The 17,340-nt window shown below is 57.0% G+C and overlaps 1 protein-coding gene across 5 annotated transcripts in view; it reads right to left on the bottom strand.

Moving 5' to 3' along the window:
- Positions 1 to 2,248: 2,248 nt before the first annotated feature.
- Positions 2,249 to 17,340, bottom strand: part of ACAP2 (ArfGAP with coiled-coil, ankyrin repeat and PH domains 2) — a 37,396-nt gene continuing 22,304 nt past the window's right edge. For 2 of the 5 annotated variants that reach the window (XM_081192297.1, XM_081192300.1), the window contains exons 11-25: positions 16,108 to 16,128; positions 13,714 to 13,765; positions 12,913 to 13,013; positions 11,905 to 12,010; positions 11,325 to 11,530; positions 11,138 to 11,207; positions 9,964 to 10,058; positions 9,286 to 9,479; positions 8,280 to 8,384; positions 7,352 to 7,432; positions 6,528 to 6,721; positions 6,309 to 6,418; positions 5,602 to 5,712; positions 5,307 to 5,368; positions 2,249 to 2,450 (exon numbers count right to left, since the gene is read on the bottom strand). In XM_081192297.1, the coding sequence (XP_081048423.1) occupies positions 2,347 to 2,450; positions 5,307 to 5,368; positions 5,602 to 5,712; positions 6,309 to 6,418; positions 6,528 to 6,721; positions 7,352 to 7,432; positions 8,280 to 8,384; positions 9,286 to 9,479; positions 9,964 to 10,058; positions 11,138 to 11,207; positions 11,325 to 11,530; positions 11,905 to 12,010; positions 12,913 to 13,013; positions 13,714 to 13,765; positions 16,108 to 16,128 (1,612 nt within the window). In that variant the 3' untranslated portion in view covers positions 2,249 to 2,346. The remainder of the gene's footprint in view (positions 2,451 to 5,306; positions 5,369 to 5,601; positions 5,713 to 6,308; positions 6,419 to 6,527; positions 6,722 to 7,351; positions 7,433 to 8,279; positions 8,385 to 9,285; positions 9,480 to 9,963; positions 10,059 to 11,137; positions 11,208 to 11,324; positions 11,531 to 11,904; positions 12,011 to 12,912; positions 13,014 to 13,713; positions 13,766 to 16,107; positions 16,129 to 17,340) is intronic. The other 3 variants (XM_081192299.1, XM_081192298.1, XM_081192301.1) reach the window with 3 other exon arrangements.

Raw genomic sequence — 17,340 nt, 5'->3', positions numbered from 1 at the left:
CCGAGCCAGCCTCAGATGGAAGGAGACAAGGCGGCAACGGGCAGGAGCCGCGGCCACTGCAGGGCCCCCTTCGCGGGGGGGGGGGAGGCAGCCCGTCGGGCCCCGAGATGCTCTGCAGGGAGGGTGTGCGGGCCACAGCCCAGAGGCAAAACAGGTGGTTCTGGGCTGCTGCTGTGGAGCCCCCGCCTCTCTATCACGGCCACCTGGGAAGCCCACAAGAGCACTCTCCCCTCCTAGCCCTGCTCTCCATGAATTTGACCTCTTTTAAAGTCACCCAGTGGTGGCCCTCACTGCCTCCTAGGGAGGGAGTTCCAGAATTTAACTCTATGCTGTGTGAAGGACTGTCTGTTCTCTGTCCTGAATCTTCCAATATTCAGGTTCATTGGATGTCCAAACCTCTTTCCACTTTCTCTTAAAAAACTTCCGGACACGGCAACACTTCTCCATGGGCTGTTGGTTCCACCCCCTCGATCATTTTGGTTACTCTTTTCTGAACCTTTTCCAACTCTACAATATCCTTTTTCAGGTGAGGCAACCAGAACCGTACCCGGCATCTCAAATGTGGTCACACCATAATTTGTATAACAATAGCACTAGGAGATGGGCAGTTTTGAGATCCTTTCCTAATGAAAGGAGGTTAAGGGGTGATATGATAGCCATGTTTAAATATATAAAGCAGGGGTCTGCAACTTTAAGACAAAAAGAGCCACTTGGACCGAAGAAAAAAAACATGGGAGCCGCAAAACCATTGCAACATTTAAAACAGTGGGGAGTGTCAGGGCACACAATGCGCCTCCTCCCCTCGCTAGTATCCGCCCCAGAGCCGCGGCAAAGGTGTAAAAGAGCCACATGCGGCTCCGGAGCCGCGGGTTGCTCACCCGATATAAAAGGATGTCACATGGAGGAGGCAGAAAGGTTGTTTTCTGCTGCTCCAGAGAAGCGGACACAGAGCAATGGATCCAAACTACAAGAAAGAAGATTCCACCTAAACATTAGGAAGAGCTTCCTGACAGTAAGAGCTGTTCGACAGTGGAATTTGCTGCCAAGGAGTGTGGTGGAGTCTCCTACTTTGGAGGTCTTTAAGCAGAGGCTTGACAAGCATATGTCAGGAGTGCTCTGATGGTGTTTCCTGCTTGGCAGGGGGTTGGACTCGATGGCCCTTGTGGTCTCTTCCAACTCTATGATTCTATAATCCCTAGCACAGAATTTGCCTGTTTCACAGCCACTGCACACGGGGTCGGGATCTTCATGGCGCTGTCCACTGTGGTCCTGAGGTCTCGTTCCTGGTCAGTCACTGCCAGTTCAGACTCCAAGAGCATGTAGGTGATTTTTTTGTGTCCTGACATGCATCGCTTTACACTTGTTTTCACTGAATTGCACTTGCCATGTTGCAGCCCCTTCGCTACGTTTGGAGAAGTCCTTTCGGAGCTCTTCACAATCTCTTTTTCAACCACCCTGAACAATTCAGCATCACCAGCAAACTTGGCCCCCTCCCTGCTCACCCCTGACCCTAGATCCTTTTGGAACCATTTAGAAAGCACAGGTCCCGATTCCGATCCTTGGGGGCCTCCACTTTCTCCATTTGGAGAACTTCCCATATTCCTTCTCTTCTTGCAAAACCAGTTCCTGACCCATAACAGGACTTTTCCTCTTTGTAAGCTCAGCTTTGCCAAAAGCTGGGTTTTTTAAAAAATAAAATATTTACTAATATATTCCACCAGCTTTCCTGGGACAGTCATTTTTAAAAGTGGGTGTTAGAACATGCTGGGGGGCAGAGTGAGCCCAGTGACTTGGCCAGTGTCTCCACCATTCCAAGGTTGAGGCACCACGGTCAGTAGTTGCAAGCCTGTGATGGTCCCAGAAGCTGCTCTTGGCTGGGAAATGCTGCCCCCGAGAGGGAGGCTTCAAGGGCAGTTTGAGGACACAGATGTTTGGGGGGGGGGAGAAAGTTACCATCAGGGAAGATACAAGAGAAAACTGCTTTGCAGTTTCATTTCAGCCAAGTGATACATAAATCTTGTGAAGGACATAAATAAGACAAGCTCTTCCCTGCTGCCTGCAAGCAGCCCCACCCAAGGAGGGAAGGCAGCTCAAAAAGGGGTGGGGTGGGGGAGATGCAGGTGGGAAGCGATTCCTGCAGCCCCCCCCCTCCGCTCAGCATATGGACACCAAGCTTCCCTTCCTCCCCAGCCACTCTGGTTGCATTTTCCAGGTGATACAACTGCTAACAAACTGCAAACAGCATCTCTTACTCAAAGCAGCGTTTATGTATAAAAAGGAGGGGTGAGCTTTCAAGGAGGAGGCAGGGCGGGGGCTAGTCTTGGTCTCCCCCCAGCCCCAGAGCCTTCAGGGCTTCTGCACATCTGACGGATGAAAGCGGTTTAGCTTCTCCGGGTTATTGGACGCCATTTGTGAGAAGTCTCGAAAGATGTCCTGGTAGGTTTCATCTCCTGCAAGAGGAAGAGGGAAAAATGGCTTTGGAGAATTGCGCTTTCAGTGAAGGGGCGGCAGAGGAGGCTCTGCCCTCCCAAGAAAAGCATCCCGGTACCGGGCTGAGCATCCAAGGCTTCAGCTGGGTAGCATTCCCACCGTGAGCATCTCCTACTACTCCAACACCCCCCAAAACCAGCACCCTGCTGCTTGCCTAAAACTTGCACTGCAAACTTCACTTGCAAAGTGGTTCCCCCAAGTGGGCCCAGGCGCTGAGGCCTCCCCTGTCCCCTCCAGAGCCTCACCACTTGAAGGTGCTTTTAGTTAGGACTCTGGTCCTCCCAGACCATAATACTCCAGCCCAAAAGGGCTTCTGCAAGCCTTCGGAAACCCTGCCCCTGCCCGGCTGTGACTCCCAATGTGCTCAAGGTGGGCAAAGCAATGCCCGTCCCACAAGGGGTCCCGTTTCTCCATCAAGAAAAGCCGCCCTGCATCTGCTCCCAAGCCCTGGAAAAGCAACTGAGAAAAAGTCAGACTCTACCTGAGGAGAGAACCTCAAAGGCAGCCAGAGAGAGGAAGCTCAACGTTAGAGAAACAAAAGATGCTGGAAGGAAGGAAGGAAGGAAGGAAGGAAGGAAGGAAGGAAGGAAGGAAGGAAGGAAGGAAGGAAGGAAGGGAGAAAAAAGCAGCTTCGCACAAACCCAGGCAAGAGGAGCACCCCAAAATTGACCCCAAGCGCTGAGCAAGGGAATCGGGACTGGAGGTGGCGCCACCAGCAGGAGCCAGGGAAGACCTGGGATTCTTGTGCGTGGGGTGGAGCAGTCTCTTCTGGCCGCGCGGCTTTGGCGGGGAGGGCCCGGCCCTTTCTACTTCCTGGCCTGCCCTGAAATTGCCTTGATTGCAACTGGGGCCAGAGCAGGCTGGCAGTACATTCACGTCGGCCCCAGGAGAGTCGGGGGGCAGGCACAAGCCAGAGGGGCCCAGGAGGGCCGGCAGCGGCTTCTCTGGGGACTGGGCACCCCCTTTGCCAGTTCCCCCCAAGGAAAACAGGAGCTGCTGTGGGCATTTGTGCTACGTGGACTGAAGTGGGCTGGGAAAGACCTCCCAGGGGCCCAGGCCTCATTGGCAAGACTTGCCCCACCAAAGGCACCCCTGGGTGCTCTTTGGTAACATTCAAGGAGCAGCGTCTCTGAGACAGACAGGGTGCTGCTACTCCTGGATGGGTAAAGCTCAGCTGCCCAGCAGAAGCTGTTTCGGGGGACATTCTCTTTGGGTTCAAGTTTTGGCCACTCGAGAAACAGAAACTCCTGTATGAACACAGAGGAAACATAAAGTGCCCTTGAATTTCACACTGTGCTGCATTCGAGGATCAGTAGCCAGACACAGTCAAAGGACCTGTGTGCATTAATAGTGCAAAACGACTCACTGCTCTCCAGCCCTGACTCCCCAAACCCAAATGAAAAGGCACCAACTGGGGAGAGAAGTGGGTGCAGGAGGCTCCCCGGGACGGAGGATGTGGGGGTGCAGTGGGGGCTGACCCCCCAGGTGTCTTCGCTAAGGGGGGTGACATTTGGCAGTCGTAGGTGGGCGGACGGTGTGCCGAATGTCCACCATTGGCGGCTCGCTCCGCCCCCAGCTGCAGTGTGCGCTCGTTGCTTCATGCACCGAAGCGGCTATCCCACACCTGGGAGGGCAACCTCTGTGCCCCCCTCAGGGCCCCTGCTCCCAGGGACTGTGGATCTGCCAGCGAGGCTTGGCCAGGAGGGGAGAGGAAGACGGGGGGCACCAGCCCTTGCCAGGCCGGGAAGGAGCCCCCAGGGAGGGGAGCAGGAGGACAGCTGCCAGAGCCCCCTCTTCAGGGAGGAGGGCAGAGCCCGGACTCAGCCAGGGCAGGGGGCTTGGACAGCCAGGCTGGCTTCCCGCTGTGTTTCTGGGCAGGGACCCTGGACTCCCAGCCCAGCCTTGCGCTCTTGCAGTGACAGTGGCCCCCGAGAGAAGAAGGCCTCTGGTGGGGAACTCTATTTCTGCCCTCCTGGGCTACCTTTGCAAGAGCGAAGGGAAACCCCGCTTCTCCTGCTCCTGCTCCTCTGAGCTCCCTGAGCAACGGCAGCCCTTCCTTGCTTTTGATTGTCAGCTCCTTGCCCACGGGGCGACCCCAATGCCCAGGGCAAAAGGCTCCCAGCAGCCCCTGGGAAAAGGTCCCAAGCTCGAGGGATGGGGAGAGGGGCAGGGGGCTCCCCCCACCCCAGCCAGCAAAAGCAGCGCAAGGGAGGCAGAGGCAGGCGGACTTGGAGGCAGAATTAGGCAGGGACGCAATTTGACTTTTCTTGGCCCAGGTTCCTGGAATGCTCTGAGCTGATTCCTCCTGGCAACGGGCCTGATCCTGCCCAGGCTGCTGCCATCTCTCCACCCTCCCCCAATTCTCTGAAGAGCACATACAGTAGCCAATGCCCCCCCCCCCCATGAAATATACTCGCTGGAGGGGGATTTCACAGTCCACCCCTCAACTCTCCGGTGCAACTATGAAGCAGGGGAAGGCTGGCTTTGCAGTGTGGCCAAACCGTGCCCCCCCCCCCGCAATTCTCTGGACTGGGCTGTGCCAAAAGGGGCTCTGTGGGCCTTGGCGCCCCGTGGGGGAGGGAAGCGGAGAAGCGGCTGCTGGAGCAGGAGGCGGCTGCCCACTCAGGGTCTCTCCTGGGGAGAGAGACAGGGGCCATTCCCGGCTCTGCTCTGGGTGCAGCAGAGTGGCAGGGGGGCGGGCAGCCCCTCCCACCAGACCAGCAAGGGCTCCACTCAGGCCTCATCCAGCTGCAGGCTAATGAACTCCTGGATGCACTTCCGGTATTGCATCTCAGTGGGGTTACTGGAAGGTTGACCTGGCTGGCCGTAGAGTCCCTCGGATTCCCGCATCTCCTCGTTCATCCTGGCTAAGCGCAGCCTGTGAGGAGGAGAGGGAAGAGGGCACAGGGTGAGGTGGGGCGGAACCTGAAGTGGTTGGTCTTGCAGCACCCACCACCCGCCCGGGAGGCAGCCCCTCTGAGCTCTTCCATCCCCACTCTGACCCCCCCCCCCCCCCGGCCACTGTGCCCCACTCTGAGCTGAGAGGCTCTGTGGTCTGACAGAGCAGCTCTGCCCCTGGGGTGCCAACTGGGGGGGGGCAGCCTTACTCACAGCGTCACTATATCCGCGTTGGCAGCTTCAATGGCCACACTCAGGGGGTCCTTCCCTTCCTCGTCCGTGGCATGTTGGTTGGCGCCCCGTTTCAGGAACAAGCACACCTGCCTGCAAAGAAGAAGAGGAGGAGTAGTTTGGATTTGATATTCCGTTTTATCACTACCCTAAGGAGTCTCAAAGCAGCTCACAATCTCCTTTCCCTCCCTCTCTCTGTGAGGTGAGTGGGGCGGAGAGACTTCAGGGAAGCGTGACTGGCCCAAGGTCACCCAGCAGCTGCATGCCTGCCATCTCTTCTCCCACAAAGCAGGACCCCCCCTTGCTCTCCTCCAGGCCTGGCCATCCCCCCTTACTCTGCTAATTCATCAATTGCCATTGTTCATTAAATTTCTACACTGCCCTTCATCCAAGGATCACAGGGCGGCTTACAATATAAAGACACAACATAGTAACAAACAAACAAAATAAGGCCATGCCCTGAGTTTAAAATGCAGATTGTTTAATCAGCCAAAGGCTTGGGAGAAAAAGAACGTTTTTGCCTAAAGAGATGCAGCGAAGGCGCCTGCTGAGCCTCCCTGGGAGAGCACCCCACAAACGGATGGGGAGCCCCCACAGAAAAGGCCCCTTCAAAATGAGCACCATGCAGAGGCTTCTCAAGGCCCTTCCTCCCCACCCCCACCAAGAAGGGCAACGAGAAGCGCACCTACCCAGTGTGCCCCAAGACGGTGGCATGGTGGAGGGGGCCCCTGCCCTTGGCGTCCCGGAGGTTCACGTTGGCCCCGTTCTGGAGCAGGAATTCACAAGTGACCAAGGAGCCCTGCGGAGAAGACCACAGCTGAGCTGGGAGCCCCAAGAAGGCCTCAGACCCACCCCCTGGCTCTCCACCTCCGCCTGGCACTATGGGGCCGGAAGAAAGCAAGGCTCACCCCCAGGACGGCCTGGATCAGCGGCGTGGACCTGCCCTCTGCTGCATTGACCCAGTTGACGTCCGCCCCGTGCGCCAGCGCCTCGGCCATGCCAGGAAGGCTCTTCTGGAAGGAGGCCAAGTACAGCTGCAGCCCCGAAACATCTGGCCGGGCGTCTCGGGAAGCGGAAGCAGCAGCCTCAGGCCTTTCAGCCTCTGGAAAGGGGGGGGGAGGAGGAGGTGGTGTGACTCCCCAAACACCCTTCACAGAGAGAGGAGATCCGGTGGACTTTCAAAAGGCTTTGGACAAAGCACCTCACCCGAGACTCCCGAGGAAGCTTAGCAGACCAAGAAGAAGAGGAGGAGGAGAGGTCCTCTCGTGGGTTGAGTTTCAGGAAGCAGAGAGTAGGAATCCACAGACAGTTCTCCAAAGGGAGAAAGCGGAGTCCCCCAAGGATCGGGACCTGGGCTTATTCTAAATGGTTCATAAAGGATCTAGAGTCCGGGGTGAGCAGGCAGGGGGCCAAGTTTGCTGGTGACGCTAAATTGTTCAGGGCGGTTGAAAGGGAGAGATTGTGAAGAGCTCCGAAAGGGCAAACAGAAGGGCAAAAAACAGGCAAATAACGTTCGTTCCCCATGCTCCTTTGATCCTGGCATTGCAGGGGGCTGGACTGGGTGACCCTCGTGGTGGCAACTCTCCACTTCTCTGATTGTACACCCCTGGGGTCTGGCTTGGAGGTGGCGGACAGGGAACAAGACCTTTGGGACACAGCGGGGAGGGAGGGGAGAGACAACGGTTGGGCCATGCCAGGCTGCCTAGATTGGCGTTCCGCCCGCAAAACCCACCTGGCTCATACAAGGTGCTGGCTGAGACGGCAGAGGCCAGCTGCTCCCTGCTGTGCTGGAAGCCGCTGTCGTTGCTGCGCACTGTGGGAAGAAGCAGCACGGCCGTGAGACGCCCACACAGCAGCATGGCACCAGCACCCCAGCGGGGTCTCGCCTCCCAAACACCGGGTGGAAAAGCAAACACCGTCCCGGAAGCCCCGCGGCTCTCAGGCTCCGTCTCCCCTTCAGAAAAGGGCAGCCAAAACAAGGAAGGGGGTGGCAGGACTCCCCTGTGAAGAACGGTTGCAGCACTTTCCAGTTTAGAGAAAGGGCGAGTAACGGGCGCAATGATGGAAGTTTGTAGAATTATGCATTGCATGAGAGAGAATGGAGAGAAAAATTCCTTCCTCTCTCGTAACAGAGATTGTGGGCAATCAATGAGAAGAAGAATCTTGGAAGATTCAGGATAGAGAAAAGCAAGCCCTTTTCCACCCAGAACATAGTGGAACTGTGGAACTCCCTGCCACAGGAGGCACTACCCCATCTAGATGGCTTTAAAAGAGGAGGAGGGCTAGCAAGGGTTCCTAGCCAGGGGGCTCAGCTCTGCTTCCACAGCTGGAGGCAGTGATGCTTCTGGATTCTGCGGGGGGGGGGGGCTGCTTCTGCACTCAGATCCTGCTTGCTGGTTTCCCACAGACCACTGGTCTGCCCCTGTGAGAAGAGGGTGCTGGACCCGAGGGGCCACTGGCCTGATCCTGCAGGCTCATCTATTCTCCGGTTCCCTTCCAAGGTGTACACAACAAGCAGGTGAAGGACAGGCAAAGGGAAGCGCCAAGCAGGACACTGGGCAGGTGAGAAAGAGGCACAAGGACAGCTCAGAGGGAGGGAGGGAGGGAGGGAGGGAGAGAAAGAGAGAGAGGGAGAGAGAGAGAGGGAGGGAGGTACTTACTACTCCGCAGCTTTGAGGCAGTATCAAAGTAGGAGAAGAGTGAATCTAGCTCATCAGGGCAGAACAGGGATTCCCGCCTCACCTCGTCGCTACTGACACCAACCCCTGGGGGCATGCAAGTTAGCAAAGCAGAGCCCAGCAGGCAGGAGGAAGGAAAGAAGGAAGGAAGGAAAGGAGGAGGAGGAAGAGGAGGAGGAGGAGGAGAGGGAGGAGAAGCAGCCAGTTAGTACAGGGTGGGCAGCAGAGGCACAACAGCCCTCCCAGAATGACACCCAGGGAGCTTCTGCAGGAAACAGGACCTCTCTGCGCTTCATCCAGTCTTGCGCAAACCTAGGAGAACTCCTGACTGCCCCTTGTCCATCTCTCCCCACATTCGCCCCACTGGTCGTTTCCGCAGCAGTGCCAGAGCCCGCCTGAAACCCCTTGCGCACCACACTTTACCATGTTGCACCCACCTGGGTCTTCACAAGGCTCCCCCCCCCCCACTGCTAGGAGTTTGGATTTGATAGCCCGCTTTATCACTACTCTAAGGAGTCTCAAAGCGGCTCACATTCTCCTTTCCCTTCCTCCCCCACAACAAACACTCTGTGAGGTGAGTGGGGCTGAGAGACTTCAGAGAAGTGTGACTGGCCCAAGGTCACCCAGCAGCTGCAGGTGGAGGAGCGGAGACGCGAACCCGGTTCCCCAGATTACAAGTCCATCGCTCTTAACCACTACACCACACTGGCTCTCTACTGGGCTAGGAGCCCATGCTCCCCTTCCACCCCCCAGCAAGGCTTCCCACTGCCTCCCTCTCAAGCTGCCTGGGCAGTGCCCGCCTCCCTCGGGAGGCAGCTCAAGAGCAAACGCTCCCTTTCCTTGAGAAGGCAGAACGTCCACATGATCCGGACACTGTTTCTTATTTCCTGGAGGGATGGAAGTCAGAAGAGGGGGGCAGAGAAAGGAGGAGAGTTCTGGCTCCTCCACACAGAGCCTCTTGTGGCACATCGGCGGAAGGGGCCCCTACCTCTCAGAGCTGCCGCCATTTGCTCCTTGGCTGTTGGGGGGGCCTCCTCTTCCTCGGCTCTCCCCTCCGGGCTGCCGCTGTGCCTTTGAGGCCCCTGGCTCCGAGGGCGAGGTTTCCCTCCGGAGGCAGCAGGACACCTCTCCACAAACCTCTTCTCCACGTACTTGGCGCGGATGTACTCCTCCCTCTCCTGCCTGCGCAAGGGGAAGAGGCCAGATGAGCACACAGGGCTGTGTGTCTCCGGGGGGGGGGGTGGTCTGTGTTCTGCGGCGCATCCTGGCCTGCCTTGCAGGGGCTCAGGGAGCTGGCAAATCCCCAACAAATCAATCTTGCATCTCTCAGAATAAGAACGGGGGTCGGAATGAAGTTCCTCCCTCAGATTTTGCACTGCACTGAATTTTGCATTGCACCAAGTACTTGGGCCCTCAAAAGATAACAAAACATGTTTTAACATGCATATTTTACAACAAAGGGGATTTATTATTAATATTGTTATTAGCTGAATTTATATGCCACCCTATACCTGGAGGTATTTAGATATGTGTGTGTTGTTGTTTTTGAAAAACATGCTAAAAATCCACATCTAAATTAGGGTTCCAGCCCCACGTTGGGCAAGGCCTGGACTGGATGCCCCTCGCGGTCCCTTCCAACTCTACCATCCTCGATCCCTCCGCCTACCTCTGGCTTCCAGGCTGAGGCTTCTTGGCGCCCGTCTTCTCCACGTTTGCTTCATATACCCTGTTGATGACCTCATTTCCCAATTCACACATCAGCTGCAAGCGAAAGGAAGGGAGAGTTGAAAGGAAGGGCAGCACCAGCCCAGGGTCACCTTTGCCCTTAATGGCACCTCATTGGTCAGGCAGAAAGCATCCCGGGTTCTGGGGGGGGGGGTAGTCCCCGTCAGCTGCCATGGACACAGCCTGCCTCCTTCCCATTGGCTGGATAGAGAAGACCAGACACAGGAGGGAGGGGGGCTCACTGAAACCGGAAGCCCCTTTGTGCCCTCAAGGCCACCGACTGCAATGGGCACAGGCAATTCTGTGCTAGAAAGGCCTGGTCTGCCTTGCAGGTCTTATAAAGTCTTCTGTGCTACCCCCAAAATGGCAGTGGCTTAATGCAAACAATAATAATAATAATAAATTTTATTTATATCCCGCCCTCCCCAGCCGAAGCCGGGCTCAGGGCGGCTAACAACAATCAAATAATCAAACAATCAAATAATCCAACATTCTAAAAACATTTCAATTATAAAAAAATTAATTAAAATCAAATTGATGGCAACCGTTAAGCAAAACTCTGTGCAGGTTGCCAGAGGAGGGAGTCAGGCTGTGCCCTAACCAAAGGCCTGGTGGAACAGCTCTGTCTTGCAGGCCCTGCGGAAAGATGTCAGGTCCCACAGGGCCCTAGTCTCTTGTGACAGAGCGTTCCACCAGATTGGAGCCGCAGCCGAGAAAGCCCAAACACCAAGGATTCCACTTTGAGGATTTTTTCCTGCAATCAAGCAGTGAATTTTTACGAAATAAATTGTTCAACCAACTCCTAAGTATTTAAAGAAAAAAGACCCCTTGCATTTCATGTCAACAGCACAATTTCATCTCTGAAGTATGCACATGTTACCCTGCCTGGTATAATTTTTTACAGGTGAATATTATGTTCCCTGCCACCCGTAGGACCCTGCGCAGGATGGTCTCTCCCCCCTGCCCCCGGAGACAGCCCCTGAACCCTTGAAGGAGGGCCTTCCCTTCCCAGGCCCATGTGGCCCCAGGGGCTGCCCCCAGGTCCCAAAGTGCAGCAGCAGGAGGAGGGATTCCTCGCAGCAGTTCTCTTCTGCCCCAGCCTGCTGGGCAAATACCTTGAGCAGCTCTGGCTCCCAGGAGTCCAGCGTCAAGGAGCGGACTTTGGAGAAATGGACACCCAGGCTCCTAAGCAGAAGACAAAAGGGAGAATGAGCCTGAAACCTGCCAGGGGGGGCACTGTGCCCTCCCGCCCTCCCTCCCTGGTGTGGGGCTTGAGCTGCCCAGCCTGGCCGGCCTGCCCACCTGTGGATGCCAGAGCACTCGATGCACAGCGTGATGCCCAGGTTGATGCTGGCCCACCGGGGGTCTGCCAGGCCGCAGTCGCAGCAGACAGCGTTGCCGGGAATGCTCTGCACCCTCTGGAGAGAGCTCTCTCCCTTCAGCAGCTTCTCTTTGGGTTCCGCACCCGTTTCCGGGCTCCCCCTGGAAGGGGACGGCTTCCCCTCCACCTGGAGAAGAGCAGAAAGAGGGACTCGTGTGACAGCCGCCAATCTGCAAAGCCGCCACAGCCGAGACGTCAAGGGCTGCCTCCTCCTCTTCCTCCTGCAGCCTGGCTCCCCTGGGCAGCTCTCTGGGCGCCTGTGCCTGCAGCCCAGACTGCAGAAGGCAGAAAGGCAAAGCCCCCCACTATCTGCCCCCCACAGGCAGCAGCCACTGAAGGCCTTCCTTCCCCCCGCTCCTCTTTAAGCCCTCATGTGCTTCACTGCAGGGAGAGGAGGAGGCTGTGCCACCTTGAGAGCCGTTTGCCGGCAGCAATGCTCTTCTCTCCGCAAGGCTGCCCTGCCCCTTGCACTGGTGGAGAAAGGGCTCCTCTCCCACTTGCCTCTGTGCTGTCCCCTTTCTCCCTGTAGGCTGTGGCAATGCTGGCCTGCACCGCCTTAATCCACGCTTGCCGCAGCTTCTCTGAGTCTGCCTGAAGGATGCAGCTCCTGCGAGAGACAGACAGATAGAGACGAGAGAAAGGGAGGGAGGGAGAGAGAAAAATAAATAAATAAAGGAAGGAAGGTTGCTGAGCACACCTAGAGCCAGTCTGCCTTGCACCAACCGTGCCTGGAAGCCCCCAACCACCCATCAAGCGCCCTGAATGGGCAGCCAGGACCCTCATGCATGGACAGCCACATGGGTCTATGTCCGTGAGGGCCCCCAGGGTCCCCAAGCAAGGACTGGTGAAGGAGCCTCCAGATGGCCGGGCAAGTCCACACGCACAAACACCCCTCCTGCCCACCTCTGCCAAGGCCCCCTGGCACAGCCAGCCCAGAGCTGAGCCTCAGGAACAAGGAAAGGCAGCTCCTGCAAGCAAGGCTGATGCTCTGCCCCTGAGCTGCCGCTTTCCCCCTCGCTCCCAGCTTGGGGGTGGCAGGAAGCTGGACCAGGTGAGCCAAGACAGGCCTCCCAATCCCCCCAAGAAAGCAAAACCGCCTGCCAAGTGACAAGAAGAGGAGGAGGACAGGCAGCTTCCGCCCCTTTGCCCAAATAGTTAAAATAAACCAAATTTGGGCCCAATTTCTATTTTAAACACATGTTGAAACAAAAAACCCCTGATAGGGCATCTTATTCTAATATGAGTTATCAGCTAACTCTTTTAGAATATATTTTATTTCACTTTTTGGCAACTATTCACTGAACCTTCCCACCAAAAGTTAGAAGAGTGATGATGAGGAGCCTAGATGACGACGGTTGACTTATCTGTCCTCTCCCCCCCTTGCTTCTCCCCCCACATTGGCCCCTCTGCCCCCCAGAGCCACCCCACCCTTGGCTATTCTCTGCCTCTCTGGCTTCATCATCCGAAGGGGCCCCCCGCCTCTCCCGTCGCCTTCCAAGGCCCCCTTACTTGGTTGGGGAGACGACCTCAAAGCAGAAGCGCCTCTCAATGTCTTCGCAGTGCTTGACTGTGCAGAGCCGAAGGTCTTCCACCACCACCGTGGGGTTATCCTGGGGAGAAAGGAGGAGGCCAAGCCTGAGGGAAGCTCACCCAGGAACACCTCTGGCCAGAAATGAGAGAAGGGCCCCGGCAGCTCCATGGGGCCCACACTCAGTCCCCAGTGGGGCTGCAAGAAACTCCCTGCCAGAAAGCCTGGAGAGACGCTGCTGCCAGTCAGTGTGGGCAGGCTCAGCCAGATACACCGAGTCCGGCCACTGGCCTAAGGCAGCTTCCTCTGCTCCTGTGATGGGAGAAGGAGGATGGCAGCGCCCAGAGGGCACCCCACGGATGAAGGCTGCCTGAGGGTCTCTTAAGACTTAAGGCACCCCAGCTCTCCTTGGGTGCGCCCAAAGAAATCAGTCCCCAAGGCATGGGGGTCAGAACCCCTCCTGTGGGGCCCCTCCTGCCTGCTGAGCCCAAAGCATCTCCAGCCACATCTCACACGCAAGCAGTCCAGGGAGAAGCATCTCTCCTGGGCCATCAAAGCCCCAGGCATCTCTGTCCCCCACTTTGTTCCCCTGGGCTTTGTGCTAGCGGCCCCACTGCCTGTCCCTCGCCCTGGGGAGGAGAGGAAAAGGCAGCTGAAGGCCAGGCAATGCCTGTGTGCCCCAAGTAAGCTCCATACTCTATCCCAGTGGTCCACCTGTCCCAACCTCCTGCCCCCCAGCCCTTGGAGCCCCCCCTCCCCAGGCATGCTTCCCCAGGACTCACCTTAAATTTCTTCTGGTAGACCAGCTGATTGTTCTGGATGGAGAACCAGCGCCTGCACAAGCGAAGGGAGCAAAATCAGCAGCCCTCTCCTGGCAGCAGGAACCGGGGAGCCAGGAAGAGAGAGGACCTGGGCACACAGCAGCTACAACCCTCCCCGGCAGCAGCACCCCAGTCCACAAAGACAGAGAGCACGGGGCCTGGCTCTGGGGGGAGGGGTCTCAGGAGGTCACGGGGGGGGGGGGCTTCTGCCTACGGTGGCTGGCGGGACAAACTGCACAGGAGCTGCCAGAGTGTTTTGCGCATTGAAAGTGTCTCACCTGCTCTCATAGGTACAGGGAAGGAGGGAGAGAGTGCCCAGCTCAGGCCAGGGCTCTGGGCATGGCCGCCATGGGGCACAGCCAAAGCCAGGTGAAAGAGAAGCTCCTGGGGGGATTTGGATGTCTGACTCCCACTTGTTCCAAGCTGGAGGAGGAGGAGGAGGCCTGTCTATGTCCCCTTGAGCTCCATGGAGAAAAGGGAGGGATAGGAATGCAATAAATAAAAGAAGAAAACAGGGGGGGAAAGACCAAGATGACCCCCTAAGCCTGCCCCCACCTAGCCTCTGAAGCACCAGAGCAGCAAGGGCCTCTAGGTCTGCCCTACAAAGATGGGAGGCGACCCCGACAGCATCGCTTCCTGAAGCTGGGGAGATCCTTGCACTGCCTGGCAAATAATAACGGTGGGAGTTGCAGGCTTTGAGTCGGGCAGTTCTGGTCAGTGCTGCACCTCCGCTCCACAATCCAGAGGCGGCTCTCGCCTAAACAAGATCGAGCCCTGACAACGCCCCAGAGGAGAGCAAGCAAAGGCCGCGTGGCCCCCGGAGGCTCAGTGCGAGACTCTCCGCCACGTTCCACTTTGTCTTAACACACTTCATTATTCCAAAGCAACACTCCAGACATTAGGCCTACACAAGGTTAATCATCAGCCCAGATTTAAGACGGCTGCGTTTCAAAACACACCAAGACGTTTGCTGTTTGGAGGAGAAAGTAGTGAGATCAAGCATCTAGTCCAGGCAGACAGAGAAGAAGAAGGCAGGTCCTCCATGCCTGGGGGTGAAGGCAAGGGGGGGGCAATGTGCAATGGGGCAAAAGGCAGAACGGCTGCCAGGAAACACAAGGGGGGGGCAGGGGGGCAGGCTTCCTTCCTTGTGGGGCCAGTCGGGAGAGGGACCCTCCAGCCAAGAGGGGGTGGGACTCTAGCTTGGTTTGTAGCAGAACTCCCTGCCCCCCTTGTTTTGCTGGGAAGTCACCAGACCCTGGTCAGCCTTGGGGAGAGAGAGAGAGAGAGAGAGAGAGAGAGAGAGAGAGAGAGAGAGAAAGAAAGAAAGAGTATGTATCTGTTGGGGAATGAGCATCGCATGATGCTGCTGCGCTACAAAGACAGCCGTGACTGCTCTTCATCCAGTGCTGGGACCCACATCCAAATAGCTAGACCACAGCTGTCCAAGCATGGGGAGCCTCATGGCTGGATTGCTGCCATGTGCTGGAGGTGGGGCTCCCCTTGGGGTTGGTCCAGAGGCTGCAGCTGGCGCAGAATGTGGAGGCCCAACTAACTCCATGTTTGGGTTGCCCCTCAAATGGGTGTCTACCTCCACCCCTCCGCTGTGGCCAGGAGAGCTGGGTCAGCAGCTGCAAGGGCCGGGGGGGGGGGGGGGGGAGAGGGGAAAGGAGGTGCAGCAGGAGCTGCAGCTGGGAGACCCTGAGGCATCACTGCAGCCTCCCCCCTCCCCGGACCCCCATTCCATTGCCATTGGCCAGAAGCTCACTCAGCCTCAGAGGGAAACCTTTCTTCTTGGAAGAGCAAGCAGGAACTGAGCCCCTCGTGGCAACCCAGAGATCCCGGAGCTCCACTCTAACCCCAGGGCTGCGCCCCTTGGATCTGAGCAGTGAGAAGGAAGTGGGAAAGTCATTCTGCACTGCTGGGGGGGGGGGGCAACAGCCAAGATGGAAAAGGGCACAACACCGGCTGTGGAGCTGGCAAATGCTTCAGGGTCCCTGGAGACCCCCAGCCAGCTTCCCGCTGGTTCCAGGGAAGCCCCTCCTCAGAGGCGGAGCCTACAGCACTATGACCCACTGCAGCTACCAAATGCCAGCCCCCTCTTGTATCACAGAAAAGGGCAGCCCTCACACACCGGGGCGGGGGGGGGGGGATCCTAAACCACCAAACCTGCTTCAGCCATGGAGCAGCAGCAGCAGGAGGGGCCGTTACTCCCGAGGGGGGCGGAGACACGTGGTTTGCCATCCATTGCAAGTTGCTGGAGCGAAAAGGGTTAAGGGTTAGAGTCAGAGCTTGCATGCTGGGCCAAAGAGGAAGAGGAAGGAGGGAAGGGAGAGGATGCCGGAATCTGGCTGGTACCTGATGCCATCGGGCTTTTTCCTGTCAGGTGGAGAAAATGGGGAGGGTTAGGTGGGGGAAAGGAGGTGAAGAAATGAACATGTTAAAAAGAAACAAAGCCCCCCGCAAACAAATAAGCAGAGAGCGGAGCAGAAGAGGAAGCAGGGCACCCCCATTTCAGCTGACCCAGGGAGGGAGGGCTAAGCCCCAGGGCCTCTCTCTCTTTCTTGTTGCCATCTTATGGCAGCCAAGGAACCCCGGGGAGCGGCTAGGGAGCTGCCGCAACCTGGAGCCCTCCAAGACACACACAGGAAAGAAAATGCGGGAATTCTCTGCAACTAAAGAAACCTCTTGACACCCCCTCCTCTCCAACAGGAATCCCAGGGGCAGCTGACGTAAAAGGAAAACACAATTAAAACAGAGCTAAACACAAAGCAGAACAGTAATAAAGTCAGAAAGGAAGTAAGATGACACCAGACCAAGCAGACTTGGGATTTTGTCTCAGCTGCTCTTTGGCTGGCACCGGGAAGACAAGGCAGGTGCCAGGCGGGTGTCTCTGGAGAGAGCCCTCCATCCTCAAGGCAGCCCTCTCCCCAGGAGCAAAGCCACCACGCACACCTCAAAGGGCTCAGACACCCATGCTTCTCAAAGGTGCAGATATTCCTGGAACCTCGTGGCAAAGGGCAGGTTGGAAATCTTGCAAAGGACGCAATGGGCAAGGCAAGAGCCACTCCTTCACCATGGAGAGCCCTCCACTTGCCAGACCAGAGCTCAGAAACAGCCCCCGCTTGACCCTTTGAAGGGACACACCAAGCGCAGAACAAGGCCCAAGTCTGGCTTCTTTCCCAACAAGGCCTGATCTGGACTTTTAAGCTCACTGCCAGCCTGGCAAAGGGTTGACCCATACCCCAATAGGGAAAAGAGTTCAATTCATTCCTTTACTAAAATCCCCACCAGGCAAGGAGCTGGGCAGACTCTCCCCTGCTGCTTGCATGGCAAGGAAGAAAACATGACCCAGGGGCAGGACACGCCGGGAGACGCTGGCGTTGGCACCTGGCAGCAGATGAGGCCTCCATGAGGGTCCTGCACGCTCCTTTGGCTCAGGGAAACCAGTGCCCATCCAAGAGGCAGGAGCACTCTGGCAGCATGGACTGGGGCAGGCAGGCAGGGAAAGGGCACGGTCCCATTTGGAAAGAGCAAGCTGCAGAAGATCTCATGGGGGGAAAGAACGGGCCCCACCACCTCTCTTCTCCT

The sequence above is a fragment of the Podarcis bocagei genome, assembly GCF_964188305.1.
Source record: "Podarcis bocagei genome assembly, chromosome: 4".
Lineage (NCBI taxonomy): Eukaryota > Metazoa > Chordata > Lepidosauria > Squamata > Lacertidae > Podarcis > Podarcis bocagei.
This window is presented reverse-complemented; position numbering and strand designations above follow the sequence as displayed.